Source organism: Sus scrofa, chromosome 8 (genome assembly GCF_000003025.6).
Source record: "Sus scrofa isolate TJ Tabasco breed Duroc chromosome 8, Sscrofa11.1, whole genome shotgun sequence".
NCBI classification, from domain to species: Eukaryota; Metazoa; Chordata; class Mammalia; order Artiodactyla; family Suidae; genus Sus; species Sus scrofa.
The window spans coordinates 102,259,725-102,280,847 of NC_010450.4; the positions used below are offsets into that span (position 1 = coordinate 102,259,725).

Sequence of the window (21,123 nt, forward strand, 5' to 3'; positions counted from 1 at the left end):
AATTAACAGTTACAAAACTGAGAATCAACATTGAAGTGCTTGAACAAGATCACCGGGCCAGTAAGTGGGCGGATCAGATTTTAGACCTTGAGAAACTAGTCAGTCGAGCTAACTGGAGGTCCTGAGGCTAAAGGCCAAGGTGGCCCACTAATAATTGTTAAAATTTAATTTAGTTTATTCTAGAGACAGCCCTTGCTCTGAGACAGGGACCCCCTAGTGGCTCCGTTTAAAGTCACAATAAGCTTAGGCCCCGCCTCTTTGCGCAGCGCGGGCGTACTTCCTCCTGCTGCTCACCGACTTTTCTTCGCCCCGCTCCGCCCCTGCTCGGTTTCCTTCGCGGCAGCCTTCACTTGCCTGCGACTGTGTCGCCCAGCGTGACGTCACGGGCCTTGGCCCTTATCATTGGTCCATTTCAATAGTCGCGGGCTACTTGAACTGCAGGAACAGCTGCCGCTCCGGCGGGCTGCTCGCTTCATTCCGGGGGCGTCCTTGACCCTGCACGCCCGGCAGCGCCTGCCTCCGGCTTTTGCAACCTCCTTGGTCCTGCACGATCCTGAGCAGGCGGGCGGGCAGGCTGGCCCGGGCTGTGGCGGGTAGGTAGGGCAGGAGTGTTCCTCGGCGGGTCGGCGGGACGCAGTGCACGCTGCTTGGCGCCGCAGGCTGATCCCGTCGCGCCCCCGGGAGCAGTGATGTTGGGCAGCTCCGCGCCCGGGCCTGTGGCCCGCGAGGCGGGCTCGGCGTTGCTAACATTGCAGCAGACGGCGCTCCAAGAGGACCAAGAGAACATCAACCCCGAGAAGGCTGCGGCCGCCCAGCAGCCCCGGACCCGGGCTGGGCTGGCGGTACTGAAGGCCGGGAACTCACGGGGTCCAGCGCTGCAGCAGAGGCCTAAGACGCGACGGGTAAATGAGTTATTATCTGGAGGAGGGTGGGCCAAGCGGGAGTTTTGCATGGGTTTGGACCGCAGAGGAGAGTGGCGAGGTAGCATCTCCTGGGGTTTTTTCGGGAGGCCAGTGTCGGGGGTCCCTTTGACCTCTGGTTTTCTCGAGTGTGGGATGCCACATTACCCCCATTCCTTTCTCCCATTAGTCTCCCTGCCAGCACTATGCGTTTATGTTGCCTGTCTGCTCTATGGAGAGTATTTTGCTATAGACAATAATGGTCAAACCAAATCCTCCGACGTTGAGTATGTGTTAAGTACGGTCTTTGCCGCCTCCGCGCCTTTCTCTCAGCTTTTAGGCCCCAGGCATTGCCCGGACCTCCTTCATGCTACCCACATAATTAAGAGATTACCTCTACTTTAGAAAAAGGTATAAAAAATACTTTGCTTTTGGACAATTCCGCCATCTTACCGAATTTGCTCTGTTGCTCCACCCTGGGGCGAAAGAGGTAAACCACTTTTTTGCCATTTCTCCTAAATTTGGCATCTTTTGGCCTGCCCCACCACCTATCTTAGCCCTGATTATTTTTGTGTAATCCGTTAGTGTGACTCTAAAACCTCTGCAGGAACGCATACTCAAATTTCCTTGCCTGAATTTTGCCCCATAAAGTTTAATTTTCCTGATAGAGTATTTGGAAGTAAATGCAGTATAAGGGGATGAAAGCCAAATTCCATTTAATAGACTCAAAGCCAGTTATTTATTTTTAGGTTGCGCCTCTTAAGGATCTTCCTATAAATGATGAGCATGTCACTGTTCCTCCTTGGAAAGCAAACAGTAAACAACCTGCATTTACCATTCATGTGGATGAAGCAGAAGAAGAGACTCAAAAGAGGCCAGCTGAATCTAAAAAACCAGAAAGTGAAGATGTCCTGGCTTTTAATTCAGCTGTTACTTTACCTGGACCAAGAAAACCACTGGTACCTCTTGATTACCCAATGGATGGTAGTTTTGGTAAGTTTTAAAGAATATCTGTATCAAATAAATGTAATCATAATTATTGCATAGGTAAGTTTAGAAAGGCTGTGACTTATTTCAGGCCTCACAGTTTATCCATGACCTAGTGACCTACAAAAGGATCTTAATCCTATACTCTCTGGTACACTATTAATCACATCAGTTTTATTAGATCTCAAACACTTACTTTAATCTGACCCTGGACATGTTGCTTGATTGGGAGAATATATTTCAATTGTATTCTTAAGATTCACTTTGTATATACCATTTCAAAGAGTGCTATTTGAGGATGTAGTTTAAATATTGTGATCAGGAGTTCCCGTTGTGGCGCAGCGGAAACGAATCCGACTAGGAACCATGAGGTTTCGCGTTCAATCCCTGGCCTTGCTCAGTGGGTTAAGGATCCAGTGTTGCCATGAGCTGTGGTGTAGGTCGCAGATGTGGCTTGGATCCCACGTTGCTATGGCTCTGGCGTAGGTTGGCAGCTACATCTCTGATTAGACCCCTACCTGGGAACCTCCGTATGCAGTCCGGTGAGGCCCTAAAAAGACAAAAGACAAAAAATAAATGTTGTGATCAACATCTCTTCCAGCTTTAAACTTTTGTTTAAAAGCAGTCTGAGTGATTGACTGACACCAGGGAGGGACATGGTTATCCTGTGAGTCACAGTTGAACTATGCTTTTTTGTACATTACCACATATAATAGATGGGCTCACTAAATCTAGTATATTTTAGTTCTGTCAATGAGAGGTATAGCAGGGAAGTCCTTTGAAAATAAAATAATTTGTGTACTTTTATTTAAAATGTACAGGAGTTCCCTTGCGGCTCAGTGGGTTAAGGATCTGGTGTTGCCATGTTGTGACTGGTTACAGCTGTGGGAGGGTTCCATCTCTGGCCTGGTAGTTGCCACATGCCCTAAAAAGACCAAAAAAAAAAGAAAAAAGTAAAATTTACAACAAATTTTAACCTCAGATTAAACCTTGAAGTAAAAACATTAATAGCTGATACTTTTTGCCTCCAAAGATAATCTAAATTTACAACAAAGAATCTCCCCTTGATTGTAGTGTTAATAGGTTGGAACTGCCCATAACAAATATAATTCTCTTTAGCACACATTAGCCTTCTAGTTACCGTCTAGATTGTGCTTTGAATACGTCAGACTTTGGGGTCTGTAAGCTCCCTTATGACAAATCCTAGGTATTACCTCAAAACTTGATTTTAACTTATTCTGACAGAACCGTTGTACTCCTGTCATGGGAGATGAAGGATACTTTAACAAAATATCTTTTCCTCAAATTCTTTTTCCTGTTAATGGCTTATCAGTATTTTTTTTTTTTTCTTGTTAAAATCATTCCAAAGCTAGGTGGACAGAGGTACGAAAATCAGAGTGAAATCCTCTATGTATTTTGTCATAAGAAGCTCTTTTTAGTTGGATAAAATAAATGCTTTGGTAGTATGGGACTCCTTACAAGGACAATCACTTTTAGCTTTAATTAGATAGAAAATTAAAAGTAACTTAATCTTATTTCTTAATTCTCCTAGAGTCACCACATACTATGGACATGTCAATTGTATTGGAAGATGAAAAGCCAGTGAGTGTTAATGAAGTTCCAGACTACCATGAGGACATTCACACATACCTTAGGGAAATGGAGGTAAAGGCTCTCTAAATCTTCTTATACTGTTGTTTATTCACTGTGGTGAAATGAAATTGAGGGTAATGTTTTAAATTTTTTAATTGCCAGTGGATTACTCTTAGGCTATACCTATGTTTCCAGCATGTAGCATCTCCTAATGGTAGAATAATCTAATTGCAGTTTTAACACTATACTAAATAACTTTCTCAACAGGTTAAATGTAAGCCTAAAGTGGGTTACATGAAGAAACAGCCAGACATTACTAACAGTATGAGGGCTATCCTCGTGGACTGGTTAGTTGAAGTAGGAGAAGAATATAAACTACAGAATGAGACCCTGCATTTGGCTGTGAACTACATTGATAGGTTTCTTTCATCGATGTCTGTGTTGAGAGGAAAACTTCAGCTTGTGGGCACTGCTGCTATGCTGTTGGCCTCGTAAGTCCAACTTGGTTTGTTGGATTTAAAGTGATTCATAGTATCTTTCTATTTAGGGAAGAAATGTGATTTTTAAAGTGTGACATTTTAAAACTTATACTACACAATGCAAAGTCAGTGACTACTATAGGGGTGGTGGTGTGGGTGAAAATTTTTAAATTTCAGACATTCGTTTTCCTAGTTCTGGATTTGAGGGCACATTGAATGAACATATAGATTACAAAGTGGCTCCTTCCACTGGAAAGTATTTTCTGGTATATAAGCAAAATCTTATTTTTTTTTCCCCATTAAGACATGAAAACTAAAAACTAAAATATAAAGCATTTATTTTTCTAAGAAACTTTCCTACATTTTCAGTTTCTTGGTGAACTCTGGTACTGTTTCCATCTTGGGAAGTCTCTTGCCTCATTTATTTCCTTTGACTGCAGTGGGAGAAATATTTGGGTCTTAATTAGCATTTACACAATCTCTGCTAGAAATGGTCAATTATCAGTGGAAATAAGCAACTGGTGGTAAGTACAGGCTTTGAATTTGTTTTATTCTACTTAAGGAATTTCAAGTTGGGGTAAACTTGCTTTTCTTTTAGGAGGACTAATTACTTAAAACTTCTTTCATTGTAGAAAATTTGAAGAAATATATCCCCCAGAAGTAGCGGAGTTTGTATACATTACAGATGACACTTATACTAAGAAACAAGTTTTGAGAATGGAGCACCTCGTTTTGAAAGTCCTTGCTTTTGACTTAGCTGCACCAACAATAAATCAGTTTCTTACCCAGTACTTTCTGCACCAGCAGTCTGCAAACTGCAAAGTTGAAAGTTTAGCCATGGTAAGTTCTTTTCATGTTGTTGAATGAAGATCCTGAGGTTACAATTAGGGGTAAACCGTAGTTTCATTATCCAGCCTTGGTCAAGGGATTTAGTACTTCAGGGATAGACTAGTGCCACAGTATGAAAGAAAGCCTATCACCAGCAAAAAGGAATATAAATTGAGAAAGCACTAGGGGTGGTGCTATGACGATGACTTCCCCGGAAATGATAGCCAAAAGAGTTGATTTAAGAGCTATTAGAGGAACTATACATGATGGGAATGAAGCAAAAACACTGATAGTGGATATATTTAAAGATGTGGCTATGGATTTTTTTTCCCCTATGGTTGCTTTAGAGCAGTTTTAAAAGACAGAAAAAAAAAAATGTAAGACCAGAACGCAAGGATTTCAAGTTTGAATTCCAGAGCTCTTAGGATCATAAAATGTATTTTTTTTTTTCTTCCAGTTTTTGGGAGAGTTAAGTTTGATAGATGCTGACCCGTACCTAAAGTATTTGCCATCAGTTACTGCTGCAGCAGCCTTTCATTTAGCACTCTACACAGTCACGGGACAAAGCTGGGTATGTATTACAACATCTTTACACATCTATCTTGTGGCTTAAATGTTTATGCCACATAGACAACTGATGGTTGTCCAGATGTACTGAACTGAGAGAGTTGTTCAACACTGTTTAAAGCATAAAATGTCTTGTACCTGTTTAAAAGCATCTATTTGTTAGGTTGAAAGCTTAGTTATTACTTGGACTAGAAACATGTGCTTGTGCTTAAAGGATTTGGCAGGGAAAATAGTAAAAACTGAAGTCCAAAAAAAAGAGCTTGAGAAAACTGGAAGATGTTAGTTGGGGGGTGTTAGTAATGAAGTTTAACAAAACTCAAGCTTAATGCCAACTACTAATTTGTGTTTAGTGTCTCTTTCTAAAAATGAGACTCAATGGTTCTCTCCCTCCTATAGCCTGAATCATTAGTACAAAAGACTGGATATACGCTGGAAACGCTTAAGCCTTGTCTCCTGGACCTTCACCAGACCTACCTCAGAGCACCACAGCATGCACAACAGTCAATAAGAGAGAAATACAAAAATTCCAAGTAAGAATGAACAACAATGGATACTAAAAAAGCTTGCTTTCCAGGCTATTGTATGGTTCAGAAACCCTTGACATTTTAACTTTATTAGGGGATTCACAAATCAGGCACAGCCTCCCCGGGCAGCTCTTCTCTTGGCAAGCCATGTGTTTTGAATAGGTTGTAGTTAAAGGTTTCTGTCCTGTATTTGAGGAAGAGGGGAGAGGAATGAGCATGCATGCAAATTTGGGGTACTAGACAATGATTTTATAACCATTAATTCAAGTAGACAGAACTAGCATCTGTGAGTTCCTAGTGTGTATCATTTCATGATCTGCTTCATGCAATGAATATTTACTAAAAATGGATTTTTTTCCCTACTTACAGGTATCATGGTGTTTCTCTCCTCAACCCACCAGAGACACTAAATATTTAACAGTGAAAGACTGCCTTTGTTTTCTAAGATGTAAATCACTCTAAGTATATGGTGTACAGATTTTTTTTTTAGGTTTTAATTTTACAATCATTTCTGAATATGGTCAAGTATGGTCAAGTTATGGTCAAGTACAAATTATGGTATCTATCACTTTTTAAATGGTTTTAATTTGTATATCTTTTGTACATGTAACTATCTTAGATATTTGGCTAATTTTAAGTGGCTTTTGTTAAAGTATTAATGATGCCAGCTGCCAGGATATTAAGAATTAATAAATTGATTTGGAAAACTTGGTTTGTAAGTCAAATTTAATCTGAAGTAAAATTTGACTTTAAGATTTCACTCAGGAAAACCATGGTTTACTAAACCATGGGAGGGGCTGGGGAGCCTTCTCTCTGACAGACAGGTGCTGACATTCACTCCCCTAAGGAACTGGGCCAACTGGCTGACTCTTCCAAGCCTTTGTACACATGCTATGAAATGCTTTTTCACTCAACAATTTATACACTTGACCTAACAGAGTGATAGCTATTTAAAACCTGTTTTAAAAGTTCTCCAGAGGTATATTTTAAAGCATAATGTGGGGGGGGGGGGAGGGGGAAGAAAGAAAAAACTGTATAAAGAAGTAGCTAGATTTTATAATGGATTTGTGAATAACACCCAAGGTTGTTAACACTGAATAAATACCTTTTTAATAGTTATATACACAAAATATACAACTATGTGTACTTTAATTAGCAGTTCTCTTCTTTTTTCTCTTTTTCACTGGTTTTTTACTTGGTCCTTTTTCTTGTGTTGCATGGATGGTCTGTGTTCTGTGAACAAAGTAAATTTAACAATGTTAGTACTGGGAGCTGACTCCACAGATGATTTACCAGTCTTATATCAGTGTGCTGATTCAAACTTTACTTTTTCCAGTAGGATATAACATTTGCCATCTGTGACAGAATACTGTAACCTTGAAAAGCATCCAAGCTGTTCTATAGAATTTATAGACATATAGTCCTAATGTCTATAAATCTCAGGCTAAAGAAACCACAGGAAAAACATCTGGATTGCTGATTACTGTTTATAGTAGGATAAGATGATAATAAAACTAGAGGGCAAGCCTCTTAGCAGGTCGTGAGTACGTAGGGAGTTCCTGTCATGGCACAGTGGGAACAAAATCCGATCAGGAACCATGAGGTTGCAGGTTCAATCCCTGGCCTCATTCAGGGGATTAAGGATCTGGTGTTGCCATGAGCTGTGGTGTAGATGGCAGACGTGGCTCGGATCTCAGGCTGTGGCTGTGGTGTAGGCATGCAGCTGTAGCTCCAATTTGACCCCTAGCCTGAGAAGCTCCATATGCTGTGGGTGCGGCCCTAAAAAGCAAAAAATAAATAAAGAGTCGAGTATATGTATACACTTGAAATTTATTACCTTATTTTCTTTGGGTTCTTATCTGGTTCTAAGATGATCATTTCTTCTTCTTCACTGTCTGAGAGTACAATTGGGGCATCTTTAAAGAAATGTTAAGAAAAGAATATAAATAATTCCTTGGAAAATTTCCACATGCATTTATATCAACTATCTCTATTAAGATAAAGAGCCCAAGCAATTCTGTGTGGAGGCTTACTGATTTACTAAAAAATATTCTGGTTATCTAAACATTTTGATACATGTCAATCAAAAAGATCTCTTCTATAGAACCAATTTGGAAACTGAAGTCAGTATGCCAAATGAACTGCTTGAGTTACTTTTTAGAATCTGCTGATTTCATGGGCACAGCCCGCCCCCACAAAAAGGCACATACATTCCAAAAGATGTTTTTGCCAAATCCCTTCAGAAATGTCCCAATTTACACTCCACCCATTTTCCAATACATACTTGTATTTGAGAATAATTTGCATTCTCCACTGAACGTTATTTCATCTAGCCAGTAACTAAATGTCTAGCCATTAACCTTATTAGCAGATTTAGATTCACTCACAGACCCTGTGTTTAAGCAGCTGGTGTCAGTGTAATGTATAATACTATGTAACCACTGGGAAACCTAAATAAGATTCCCAATCAATGGGTTTTTTTCCCCTTACAAAACCCTCCAGGAAGTCCTCAATAATATTTACAAGCAATAATCTCTTTCCTTGAAGGCAGGCAGAAATGTGCAATACATAACCTAAACAATGCCACCTTCACTATTTTCTCAGCCAGATTGAGTAACTGCACCTTTGATTTCTCTTTTTACAGTTCATGATTTTCTAGTATGAACCAAGTCAGAATTTGGTTTCCTTTAAAATATCTACAGGTGAGAACAATTTCACTAATTCTACACTTTTAAGAATGCAAAGAACATCAGGACCCTCCAGTATTCATGTACTTTTAGAATTTTCTATGTTCTAATGCTGCTCTAATGTGGTAGCCACATGTGGCCCTATGTGACTTTAAAGCAACTAAAATTGAGTTCCCCATACAAGCCACATTTCACTGCTCAATAGCCACATGTGCCTTGTGGCTAACACACTACTGTGTAGATATAGAACATTTCTTACACTGCAGCAAAGAGTTCTGTTTGGACAGTATTTCTCTAATACATGTTACAATATTGCCTTTTTGTTTAAATCACAGGTTATTTAGCCCCTCTAAAAAAGCAATTGCTAATATACAAATAAGATCCCTATAATCAGGAGATATACAGTTTCACATACCTTGGCTTCCAATATTAGAGATTTCTACTCCAGTGTCCGTTTTTATACTATCAAGAATGATAGCTTCATCACTGCCACCTTCATCCTCATCTTCCTTCTCAGAGTCTTCAAGATCACCCCAGGAGTTTTCTATTCCCTCTCCAATCTGGGCAGTTCCAGGAGTCCACAGCACAGGTTTAGAAACACTTAGCAAGTTAAGAAAACTGAATAACAAAAATATGGCTACTTGATGCAGTGTCAGAAAAGATGAGAATGAAAGCTTTTTTAAGATTGAAGTGTGCTTCAAATTCTTAGGGAAAAAAAATTTACTAATAGTTATTATAGTATGGATTGCTGAATAATGAAGAAAAATGTATAAATCAGGTGAAAATTTTATGGACACAATGGGTGAGAAATAGCAAGAGACACTGGCTGTGAACATTGTAATTAATTTGGTGAATGAATAATAATGGACAGCCACTGATATTAAGGAAAATGAAATATTGTAAATTGACTCTTGAAATTAAGATAATTTTCTGGGTTTTGCAAGATAGTTAAAGAGAAGGTGGATAGTCTACCATCAATGACTCATCACTATCTGGTATCTTAAATGTTTGCTCTAACAAAGTACAGTGTTCAGAAAACAAATTTCAGTATGCACATACTTCACAATGCCTTAACAATGCCCAAAATGTTATGAATCTCCTCGTTGTCACTGAAAAAAAACACCCAGTAAAGATACACTTCTAAAGGAGGTTCAGCTTCAGAAATGATTTCTTCTGCTTTCTCCTCTACATCGGAAGTATCAATAGGGGCCTTTTCCATTTTAAATGCTGTGATTCTTTGATTTGCTATAGACTCCGCAAAACCAAACTTTCCGCCTTCTTTCCTGTGTGGTTTTTTTTTTTCCAGGGGAGTAGGGAGGGAAAGGGGAATGAGAGGAGAGAAGAAAGGAAGGGAAAGAAAACGTTAACTATTTTAGCCTTTTGAATGAGAAATATTAGATAAGAAACTAACCTCACCAATTTATTATGCCTATCAAGAGAGAGAATAAAAAGTTACTATAGTTAACCATTTATAAAACTAGGTGCCAGCCACGTGCTATATGCTTAAAGTGTATTATTTCCCAATCCTCAAACACCAGGGAGGCATCAACTTCCCCTATTATAGAATATAGGTAAGTGCTGAGATAGAGCTGTTGCTTAATGTCACACAGTAAGAAGAGATAGGAATTACCCCAACTTGTGTTCTGTTAATGTTACTGGATTCTTTTTTCTCTAAGAAATTGTTAATTAATCTTTTTAAAAGAAAAATATTACGTGGCTTTTCAATACAGATTATGTTTAAATTGGAAAACAATAAAATAAACAGTTCGATCAACTCTGAAAAATCATTAAGTAGTATACTCACTGAGATTAACAGATAAAAGACTTGAGTTTTAAAAACTGTATGGTTATGCTTATAGGAGAGAAGTGCTTAACAGAAAAATCTATAAAAAGACCATTCAGTTCTAAAAAAAAATTAAACTTACCTAACTTTCTGGTCGTTCTCCAAAGCTTTCTGTATTAGCTCTGTAATTTCCAGAACTTTCACACCAGCTATTTTACTACACCTCAAAACCTATTATAAAAGTGAACTGTTACTCACAGACTTAGAAAACAAACTTATGGTTACCAAAGGGGAAAGGTAGCAGGGAAGGATGGACTGGAGCTTTGTGACTGGCATATGTACACTACTGTATATGGAATGCATGGTCAGTGGAGACCTGCTGCATAGCACAGGGAACTCTACTCAATATTCTGTGATAACCTCTGTGGGAAAAGAATGTGAAAAAGAATAGATTTATGTATGTGTATAACTGAATCATTTTGTTGTACAGCAGGAATTATAACACTGTAAATCGACTACTTTTCAATAAAACCAAAAAAGTGAACTCTGTTATTTAAAGACAAATCATATAGTTTTTATATAAAAACATGAGATTAGTTTTTCTATCTTTACAATTTAAGCCTTTTTCTCCCTAAATACTAAAATAATACAATGCAGTAAACACAAGTTAGCGGAAAATATGAAAGCTGTTTTTGATTTGCTTTTTAATGGCCACACCTGTGGCATATGGATGTTCCCAGGCTAGGAACTGAATCTGAGCCACAGCTGCCCCAACTGGGAATCCTTTAACCCACTGTGCTGGTGGGGGATCAAACTTGCGCTTCCATAGCAACTTGAACCACTGCAGTCAGGTTCTTAACTCACTGTGCCACAGTGGAAACTCCTGTGAGGTATTTTAAAATGTTAAGGGAACTGACCCCAAAACTGTTCAATGACAATGTAAAAGATCCCACTGAAGAGGCCACAAACAACATATGCACAAGGATGCACTAACTTCCTTTGTGTGTGATCCGGAGCTCTGTTCAGGACAGGGCTGTACAGTGTCCCCTGCGAAGCTTTTATAAAGCTAAAATCCCCAGGCTTCAGGGACCTAAAGGATCAGAATCTATGGAAATAGGGATCTGGTAGTGGCCATGATGCTGGTAATAATGACAATGATGATAACAAAAACAATTACTGCACACTTAATATATGCCATACAGTACATTATATCCATATCTATACTTATATCCTCCCATCAAGAAGGTGCTGACAGTAACATAAGCCCTATTTTACAGATAAAAAGGCACAAAATGAAATCATCTGCCAAAGGTCACTAAGGCAGAACTGGAATTCCAATTAAGCAGTCTCTATGTTCTTAATCAGCTACATTATGTGCTACATGGCAATCTATGTTCTGAAAGTCCCCCATGTGACTCTTCTATGTAGCAAGATTTGAGAACTACTGCTCACCATAGGCAAATTTCAAAAGTAGAACTATCTTTTTACCTTATTTCTATTTTTTGACACTTTAAAAAAAAAATAGGGATATAAATCTCTCCTCACCAGAAGAAAAAAAGTATTCCTCTTATCTAGAAGGGTTAGACTCTGGAAGGCCATATACAGGAGCCACAAGTCAACAGAGTACTGAAACCAGATTCTAATACACCCTAGAATCAATCAGTCATTGAAAACATCAGTTGGATTTTAGTTAAAAATAAAAAAAAGCTTCTAAGAAGGCCTTTTTTTTTTTTGGCCTTTGTCATGACACGGGCATATAGAAGTTCATGGGCCAGGAATCAAACCCAAGCCACAGCAGTGACAACACCGAATTCTTAACCACTAGGCCACCAAGAGACTTATTTATTCTTAATGGAACATTAATCAAAGCACTGACCTGATCTTTTAGCAGCATTATCCCACCACTGGATTGGATGGTACAAATCTCTCGATGCTTATTCATGGCAATCACCAGCAAGCCATCCATTACACGTTCTTCTCGTTCATTGGGATCCACCAATAAATATGTCCTGAAAGGAATGTTAAATGGACCTGAACAAATCTAAGACTTCAGTGCTTGTCAATTTTAAGATAATGGATATTTAAAAAAAAAAGACGGCATTATAATAAAGTCAACACAGTGAAGACCTGCGCTTATGAATCTGAGTCACTTTAATGTGAAGAGAGACAAGAGAATTACTATAACATTAATTTGGTTAATTTTTTAAAGTTACCCTAATATCCTGTACTTTGAAATTCTTGCAGGTTCTGCTAATGGCTCATTAAAAAAATACTATTTCTGCACTGTACAAAGTTAGCCTCCAATCACATGTGGTGACTGAGCCCTTGAAATGAGATGCATGATTAGTGTAAAATACTGGATTTCAAAGACTTAGTAGAAATAAAAGAATGTAAAAGATCTAATGAATAGTTTTTAAGATACTGATTCCATGTTAAAATAAGATATATTTTAGATATACTAAGTAAAATAAAATACATCAAAATTAATTTTACCTGGTTTTTTTTTTTCACCTTTTTCGGTGGCTACTAAAATTATATATATGATTCATGTCATAATTCTATCAGACAGTGCTATTTTATTTCCCTCTAATAAAATTCTATAGTGCAATGACTAAAAGATGAAAGCTTTTTTCTAACTCTAATTCATTAAATTTCTAAAATATTTGTATCTCCCTTTGTTTCTAAAGAGATTTCAAGACTCAAGGTTTCATTTAAAGGCATCTTACATGGACCTAAGATTCTGGGTTTTCTGTGGTAGGAGGGACTAGCAGTTAGTTGAAAAGAAACTGCTAGAGAGCAGAAGGAAATTAGATTTTTTTCCCATTTGGGAACATTCCCCCTGTGACCTGCTCCTACCCATAACTATTCCATCTAATACCCTCTTCTATATCCTCCAAAGTCCTCTTCCATTAATCCACAGTAATTCTCACCCTACTTCCCAAATTAGAGCCTAACATCAATACATCTCTAAGAAAGATACACTACCATGCTGCAGGAAACTCATAAATTTGTAAGTATGCCATGAAAAAAATGTGAAGTCTCTCCATTATAGTAGAGTTTGTCACTTCTACTGAGAAGGCTTTTTGACAACTAATGCCCTCACAAAAAAAGAAAAGAACTATGAGTAGAACAAAAAAGTTCCTAGCTATATTTATAATTCTGGCCCACAACAAAGACATGACTTACCCTTGCTGAAAGAAGGCAAAACTGACACAAATGGGCATGTGGTGGATGCTCAATGGTACAGGGTCACGTTCCTCAGGTGTGTACTGTTTGAAAATAAGTTTCAGTAATTACGGTCGCTGAGTTACAAACATAAAAAAAAAAATCATCCTGTAAAATGCCTTTAATCCTCAGTGAGTACCTAAGTAACTTCTTTTGCAATTACTTGTTTGACTTTGCCATTCACAATCCTTAAAACTTTATGCACATGTCAAAAAGATTTACTGAGGTATAATTTACATGTCATAAAATCCACTAATCGTGAGTAAATGATTCACTTTTTAGTAAATATAGTTACGTAATTATCACCACAATCCATTTTTTAAACATTCTTTTTACTTCCTTCAATTCCCTTGAGCCTGTTTGCTGCTAATTATCACTCTCACTCCCAGCCCAAAGCAACCACTGATCTACTTTCTCTCTCTAAATCTGCCTTGTAGGGGAGTCAAACAATTTTTAGCCTTTGCATCTGCCTCCTTTTAACGCATGTTTCATCCACCTTGCAGTATACACCACATCAGTAGTCTGGTCTTTTTTACTGCTGTATTTCGCCAAATAGTTAGGTATACCACACTCTGTTTTTCCACTCACTAGTTGATGAACATTTGGATAGTTTCCAGTTTGGGGCTGTAACAAATGATGCCACTATGAACATTCACATTTTCCTTGGGTAGATTCTTAGATATAGAATTGCTAGGTGATATGAATTATGCTTATCTTTTTTTTTTTTTTTTTTTGTCTTTTTGCTATTTCTCTGGGCCGCTCCCACCGCATATGGAGGTTCCCAGGCTAGGGGTCGAATCAGAGCTGTAGCCACTGGCCTACGCCAGAGCCACAGCAATGCGGGATCCGAGCCGCGTCTGCAACCTACGCCACAGCTCACTGCAATGCCGGATCGTTAACCCACTGAGCAAGGGCAGGGACCGAACCCACAACCTCATGGTTCCTAGTCGGATTCGTTAACCACTGCGCCACGACGGGAACTCTAGAATTATGCTTATCTTTTTAAGAAACTGCTAAACTCTTCAAACATGGCTGTGCCACTTTACCATCAGTAATAACTCTGCAGTATTTTTTAATTGATGTCTTTTTAATCTACTCATTGCCCTTCACTTTCTTACTTCCTTATACCAACTCCCTTCTCTAAAAGAACACGGCTCTATTACTAATAAAATTTTGTCCACACCTCTAAGTCTTTCAAGAATCTGCTCTAGTCTAATTCCTAAAAGCAGCATCATGAATGATAGCCTAGAGAATCTGGGCATCTGATACTTCCTTTTGTAACTTGAAGACTCCAATTACCACAACAGTGCACTTTCATTATTCTAGCACATAGCTTATATCAAATTGAAATTAACATGCTTTGCACAAAAGAAAGGACAATGTAAATAGTATATGTCCACAGTTTTCAGTACTTATACTAGCACCATTATTATCACCTGGGAATTCTGTTAGAAGGACAAATGCATGGGTCCTACCCTCACTCCAAGAATGGAAACTAGTAATAGGTTTTTAAAATCCTTTTAGGTGTTTCTGATGGGTTTTTGTCACAGAATAAGAACAAGCATCTCACTGTGAAAACACTGAGAATTATGTATTTTTTACACATGCCACCTAAGCATAAGCCAACCACTTCATCTAATGCTCAATCCAAAGAAGTCACTGGGTTTTATTCTAGAAAACCAGGGTAAGGTATGCTTTCACTGACAAATGGTTCAATATTGGAGATTTAAGAGATTTCAAGGGCAAGTATGACTATATTTAGTTCTTGTCTTGCTAACAAATTCTAGAACATACTTAACTACTATTTACAACAAGGCTCATTAAAAACAACTTGTCTGCATGTCAAAGATACTCATTCATTCATAAGAAGGAACCTGGCTCACATCATGGAAACTTACCAGTGTTACTTCATCTCCTTGGACAGAGACATCTGGCCTTCGGAAGTGACATAAGGCTACAATTGCAGCAATGCTGGCAGCATCAATAATATTTCCATCATGATTTAATAAATGTAGGTCCACACGTATTTGCCAAACCTGAATGTGAATTTAAAACAAAAATAAATCCCGTATGATCACAACCAGGTTACTTATAAAGAAAGTTAACACTATGTGCAAATTTTTCTCTTTAAAAAGTTAATCCTTCTATTCTATTAATATATTTAGAAAAAATGTGAAGCCAGACATCCAAAATATCCGTAGTTTACTTTTCTATGAGTCATCTGACAACAGTAAAATATATACTCTGAATAAACACAACCACTCCATACTGAGTGCTAAGATTCCCCTAATTCTAAGCCTATTTATATTGTGTCTCCTAACTCAAAAACCTCAAACTCTTAGGTTTTACTTAACAATATATATGATAACCTTAGAAGTAATGCAAATAAATGTATCTTATTCAAGTATGGAATGTCAAAAGGCTGAGTAACTTCTCAGGAGTCAAAAAGATAGTGAAAATACCCTAATCAAGAATAAAGTTCTCATATTACCATGTAGCAGAATATATTGAGAGTAAGACTTCCAACATCAGATTACCACTGACTCACTATTGAGCCCTGTATATGTCAATAAACCTATCCAGATGAAGGATTTAATCACTTCATCAATTAAAAAAGGAAAACATTACCTGCTTCTATCAACTCACTTAAGAAAATAAGTGAAAATATGTGGAAAACCATAGATTCTCTGATTAAGAAATCTGTATACAAATCCAAGTTGCTACTTTTAACAATATTTTTTGTTCCTCCAAAGAGAGATAGCATAATATTCTATGGGTAGCACTCAGGAACATGTGAACTGAAGTGAACTAATATAAAACTGAATTAATTGAAGCTCTTGAGAATACAAGTATAGAGACAGGGATCCATCAATCAACAATACTCATCCTATGATTAAGAATTTTGGGCATATTCCCCACCTTTTCACCAGCAACAACACAGAGAGATTCAGTGTCTATACACTTCGAATTTCTTAGACATCTTTCCAAGAGGCGATTCAACTTCACCAAGAGATCTGACTGCCTATGAAAACAGGAATGGGCTAAATGTTATGAAATCTAACACCAGGCATTAAAACAACAGTTCACCCCTATTAGGCTCTCCTCTGGCTAAAGCAGCTTAAGAAAAAGATTTAAATACCTTCCAGGTTCAAAAGCTGGGGCAGCCATCTGAGAGAGTTCAAGGTTAAAAAAAAGAATACCTTCTGTTGCCCTATTGAGTTTTGGAGAAACAAGTTCACAGGAAACCTGTCCAAGCACTCTGCAAAGATAAAGTATAAATCTGTTAATTAAATGTATTTAATTTTAAAAAAAATTAAAAAAAAAACAAAACCTCAATTAGTTTCCAATAAGAAAAAGGAACTCTAAAAATCAAGTTTCAATCTTACACTACTTTTTGAGTAATAATATGTTTGGCATGATATACATTAGAGGTTGAAGTTACATACAAAGTATAGTAGTAGAACAGATAAAGAAATACAGAGTTCCTACAGGGGCTCAGGTCACTGTAGAGGCACAGGTTCAAACCCTGGCCAGGCAGAGTAGGTTAAGGATCCAGCATTGCCATAGCTGTGGCATAGGTTGCAGCTTCGGCTGGGATGTGATTCCTGGCCTGGGAACTTCTATATGCTGTGGGTATGGCAAGAAAAAAACATATATAAATACACACACACATTTATATATACACTTATATTTTATGTATACAAATAAAACTTATTGGCACAAAGAGATGACAGGAAAAAATCTCTTATTACAATATATGCTATTCCACAGATTTTAAAAAAGAGTCAATGATCCTGTTTTCTCTTTTCCAAAACAAATACTTAGTGATACAAGAAGGCATGCAAACTTGAGACAAGAGTTTCCACATGGCATGGTTCACCAATATTATCCGAACAATTTTTTCACAACTTCCAAATGACTATTAAAAACCTAATTCTCACATCACCCAGGAAAAGGAGGCAAGTAGGCCCTACTTAATGACAAAAAAAAATGAAGAGAACAAATTCAGTGCAATCACTGCTGGTTGTATATATGATTCATAGAGGTCAGATAGAACTATGTGACACTCATGTCACAGAAAATATATTCATGAAAAAAATGTTAAAGTGTAACTATAAAACAAAAGTCTCACACTAAAGAAAAAACACAGTAATTTTTGGCAGCTAAACAATCAACTGTTCAGACTTCTTATCTGATTTGTAAACTGAATCAGTAAAGTCCTTTTAAATTTCTCTGTTGAGCTTATACTTAATTTGAATCCTTTGTTACCTTGTTTTTCCAAGTTCCACAATGCAGCACCCATAATCTGTTCCAAACGAGATCTTGATGTTCCTATAATCATAGGTTTGCCTGCCATCCAGCCGCTGTAAGCACAATGTTTACTCGTTTATTCCTAATACAAATATTTACAGAGAAGATGCTTTGTGCCAGGCCCTGGGCTAAGCACTCGGAGGAAAGTGTGATCCTACCCACTCCAAAAAAGGCGAGTGGAAACGACGTGCTCGGGCACTGACAGTCGCTGGGGTGACTCGAGCCTTGAAATGACCCCACTGGAGCCAAATAAATACTGCGGGCTTAGAGAAACGCACCAGTCGCTCCACCACGGGCTCCCGGGGTCTCGAGAACTAGGTCGGCTCGCCCAAACTGGAAAGCCGCCGACCTCCGTGCGAGCAGCGCGCCCATGCAACGCTATATGGCGGGCTTACCTTCTTCTCTTCGATGGCGCGAAGTAGAAAGCGGCGCTCGCAGTTTGAGAGTGGTGTTTCCTTCATGCTGTTGGGTCACGGGACCCACAGGCACTGGAATTCGTGGGGAACAGGGAACTTCAGCCTCTTCACGCGCGATCCGCTCGCACCGCGGCGCAAGAGACTGACGTAATCAGCTCGGCGACTGAAGCTGGGAAAGCAAAGGCTCCTGGGCCCCTGTTTTAGTGCGCAGGCTCAGAGCAAAGTAGGCTCGGGCTGATTTAGCCAAGAGAAAGGGAAGGAGGTGAAATTCTGAACCGAGACTTTTTTTTTTTTTTTTTTTTGTCATAAAACTTGGTGGGATAGGCGAGACAGGTATCATTGCTATTTTACAGATGAGGAAGTTGAGATTTGACCCTAGAAACCTGTAGAGGCAGACTTTGCAGCAGATTCTTTGGAGAAACACTGGAATGACCAGGCATGTGAGCTGGGATATTATTTCTGGCTGACAGTGAAACCTCGTCGACCTGAGAAATTAACAATAATTGAGAATATTCGTAGTTTGTAACTAATAGTTTTAAAACTAATAGTGGCTGGAACGAAGTTTGCTGTTTATGTCTTGCAATCTCTCCAATTACTTTCAGGCGATAAACTTATTTTTATAGGCATAGAGGAACTTCAGTGTGACTGTGCTGCCAACCACTCGGCTCTTGGTGAGATGCAATATCAAATAGTATAGATCTTTCACTTAGGATAGAGTTTTGTCTGGATAAGCCCATCGTAAATCAGAAATACGTTAACACACCTAACCTAGGAACATCAAGGCTTAAACCAGCTTACCTTAAATGTGTTCAGAATACTTAAATTAGCCTACAGTTGGATAAAATCATCTAATACAAAGCCTAGTTTCTAATAAAGTGTTGAATATCTTATGTACTTTATTGAATATTGTATTGAAAGTGAGAGACAGAATAGTTGAATGGGTGCAGAATGGTTATGAGTTGTTTACTGGACTGCTACCTGGTAGCTGTGGTGGTTGCCACTGTCTAGCATGAGGGAGTATCCTGCTGCGTGTTCCTAGTCTGGGAAAAGGTCAAAATTTAAAAGTTAGAATATGTTTTCTACTGAATGTGTAATCACTTTTGAACCATCAGGAAATCCTAAGGGGAACCATTGTACATCCAGGACCATCTGTAGTAGAAAGCAGGAACTAACTCCAAAGTACTCAGATTCAAATTCTGACTCTGTCCTTGACTTGTTCTGTGACCCTGACCAATATAGCCTATATGCTTCACTTGTTCTGTGACCCTGACCAATATAGCCTATAAGCTTCACTTTGCTCATCTGCAAAATAGCAATGGTAAACCTATTTATCATGAGGTACCTCGAAACTCCTGTTAGTACATGTAAAATTCTTAGAACACTGCCTGGCTTGGACTCAGCCACGAGTACAGTGTTCACATACTATTGTTTTGTTTCATTGGCTTTAGAGTGATAGGCAATGTAACCCCTATACAGGCTTCATTCTTCTTTTCTCTCCTCTCAAGTGAGACATCGTGGTCTCAATTGGTACCACTTGCCATCTGCACACTTAGTAAGTTACTTATATTATTTGTGAGGGCCTCCTGTGTCCCAAGAATTCAAGTACTGGATAAACAGGATGGACAAGATCCTGTCCTGTAAGGAATCTATATTCTCTTTGGAGGAGAAAAACAAAAGTTATATAATTAAATATAACAATTTCACGTACTAAATACTATCTGAAAATGAGGAGGCTAGTTTAATAGAGCTAGTTGCAGGAAAAGGTCACTTTGTAGAGGTGACATTTGAGTTAAGTAAATTTTTCATGATAAGAAGAAGCAGCCATCGTATCATCTATAGGAAAAGTGTTTCAAGCAGAAGGAGCAACAAGAGGCAAGACTGATATAGGATGAGCTTGACGCTCTCTGGAGACAGGATATGTTAAGCAGGAGGGCAGTGAACAGAACTTGTGTGCACAGCCTCAGACAGCGGATTGATTTTCAAAAGAGGCAAGAGGATTACAAGGTACAGGCCATTTAAGTTCTTTGGCAACACATATTCATGTTTACAGTATAGCTTCACATCAGAACTCCTGGAAGTTAAGTTTATCATTTAAATCCTTGGGTTCTTTTCTTGGGCATTTGCTAATTTTCCTTTCGGAAAGGAAATAAGCCTTTATTGAAATAGTCTGTCCTTTCATGAGAAGCAGCTTGGTAGTGGAAAAAGAATGGACTTTATCTTCAGACAAACTTCAGCTCAAATGGACTTTGGGTGAGTTAAATAATCCTTCTGAGATTTGGCTTCTGTATCTGCAAGATGGAAATTGTTAAGTGGTCTGAATGAAAGCACCTAACACTATGTTTTGGACTTAATAGCTATTCACATGAAGGTTTCTTTCTTTTTTTGGTTTGGCAAGACCTCCCATGCAAATGTCCAAATACACCCTATCCATGTCAGATTGCTGCTTGATTGCCTTGCCCCTGCTTTCCTTCCACTTTTATGCAACTTCCACCATTCTTTCCTACTTTTAACCTTACGTCATTGTAATTTTGTCACTGTAGTATTTGCCTTTTATTGGAGTTAATCCAAAGTTATATAACCCACTTCCACTCACATCATATACCATCATAAAATATATTTACTTCATAACCATGATTTTAGTAAGAAACTTTTGAAACACCTAAGGTACCTTTGTTTTGTGCTTTCAGAGGATTTTTTTTTTTTTAATTTGAGAAGAGATCCAGATAATATTGTACATTCTGCTCTTGAAAAAGAGTCAGTTTAAGTCAGTGTGTTAACCTGGATGATCTGTCTGAATATAACCTGGTTTTCAAAAAAATATTTG

General features: G+C 38.3%; 2 protein-coding genes and 1 long non-coding RNA gene across 4 annotated transcripts in view; 2 read left to right on the forward strand and 1 right to left on the reverse strand.

Annotated features, from left to right (window-relative positions):
* CCNA2 (cyclin A2) lies at positions 622 to 6,550 on the forward strand. The gene is made up of 8 exons (NM_001177926.1): positions 622 to 902; positions 1,649 to 1,892; positions 3,439 to 3,551; positions 3,747 to 3,970; positions 4,591 to 4,798; positions 5,244 to 5,357; positions 5,750 to 5,883; positions 6,247 to 6,550. Exons 1-8 carry the CDS (start codon positions 690 to 692, stop codon positions 6,293 to 6,295), a joined length of 1,299 nt encoding a protein of 432 aa, NP_001171397.1. The 5' UTR covers positions 622 to 689; the 3' UTR covers positions 6,296 to 6,550.
* On the reverse strand, positions 5,932 to 18,455 carry EXOSC9 (exosome component 9). 2 transcript variants are annotated; one of them, XM_005666896.3, is made up of 13 exons: positions 18,279 to 18,455; positions 17,842 to 17,936; positions 16,712 to 16,831; positions 16,492 to 16,594; positions 15,471 to 15,608; positions 13,534 to 13,616; positions 12,224 to 12,356; positions 10,490 to 10,578; positions 9,701 to 9,847; positions 8,980 to 9,164; positions 7,715 to 7,793; positions 6,983 to 7,110; positions 5,932 to 6,061 (listed from the first exon to the last, which is right to left on the reverse strand). In XM_005666896.3, the coding sequence occupies exons 1-12, from the start codon at positions 18,342 to 18,344 to the stop codon at positions 7,026 to 7,028; spliced, it is 1,323 nt and encodes a 440-aa protein (XP_005666953.1). In that variant the 5' UTR covers positions 18,345 to 18,455; the 3' UTR covers positions 5,932 to 6,061; positions 6,983 to 7,025. The 2 variants fall into 2 exon arrangements, with proteins under 2 accessions (XP_005666953.1, XP_020957295.1); XM_021101636.1 differs by lacking the exons at positions 5,932 to 6,061; positions 17,842 to 17,936 and having other exon boundaries at positions 6,962 to 7,110; positions 18,279 to 18,438.
* LOC110262162 overlaps positions 18,537 to 21,123 on the forward strand; it is a 38,189-nt gene continuing 35,602 nt past the window's right edge. Inside the window, exon 1 of the long non-coding RNA XR_002346815.1 lies at positions 18,537 to 20,549. This is a non-coding gene — a long non-coding RNA (uncharacterized LOC110262162). The remainder of the gene's footprint in view (positions 20,550 to 21,123) is intronic.

Coding starts and splice junctions, on each gene's coding strand:
- CCNA2 (NM_001177926.1), top strand. CDS start 690: ATGTTGGGCAGCTCCGCGCCCGGGCCTGTGGCCCGCGAGGCGGGCTCG. Junction 1,893..3,438: donor CCCAATGGATGGTAGTTTTG/GTAAGTTTTAAA, acceptor TAATTCTCCTAG/AGTCACCACATACTATGGAC. Junction 5,884..6,246: donor GAGAAATACAAAAATTCCAA/GTAAGAATGAAC, acceptor CCCTACTTACAG/GTATCATGGTGTTTCTCTCC.
- EXOSC9 (XM_005666896.3), bottom strand. CDS start 18,344: ATGAAGGAAACACCACTCTCAAACTGCGAGCGCCGCTTTCTACTTCGC. Junction 12,357..13,533: donor TTTGCCTTCTTTCAGCAAGG/GTAAGTCATGTC, acceptor CATTCCTTTCAG/GACATATTTATTGGTGGATC. Junction 10,579..12,223: donor TAATGCTGCTAAAAGATCAG/GTCAGTGCTTTG, acceptor CTTTTATAATAG/GTTTTGAGGTGTAGTAAAAT.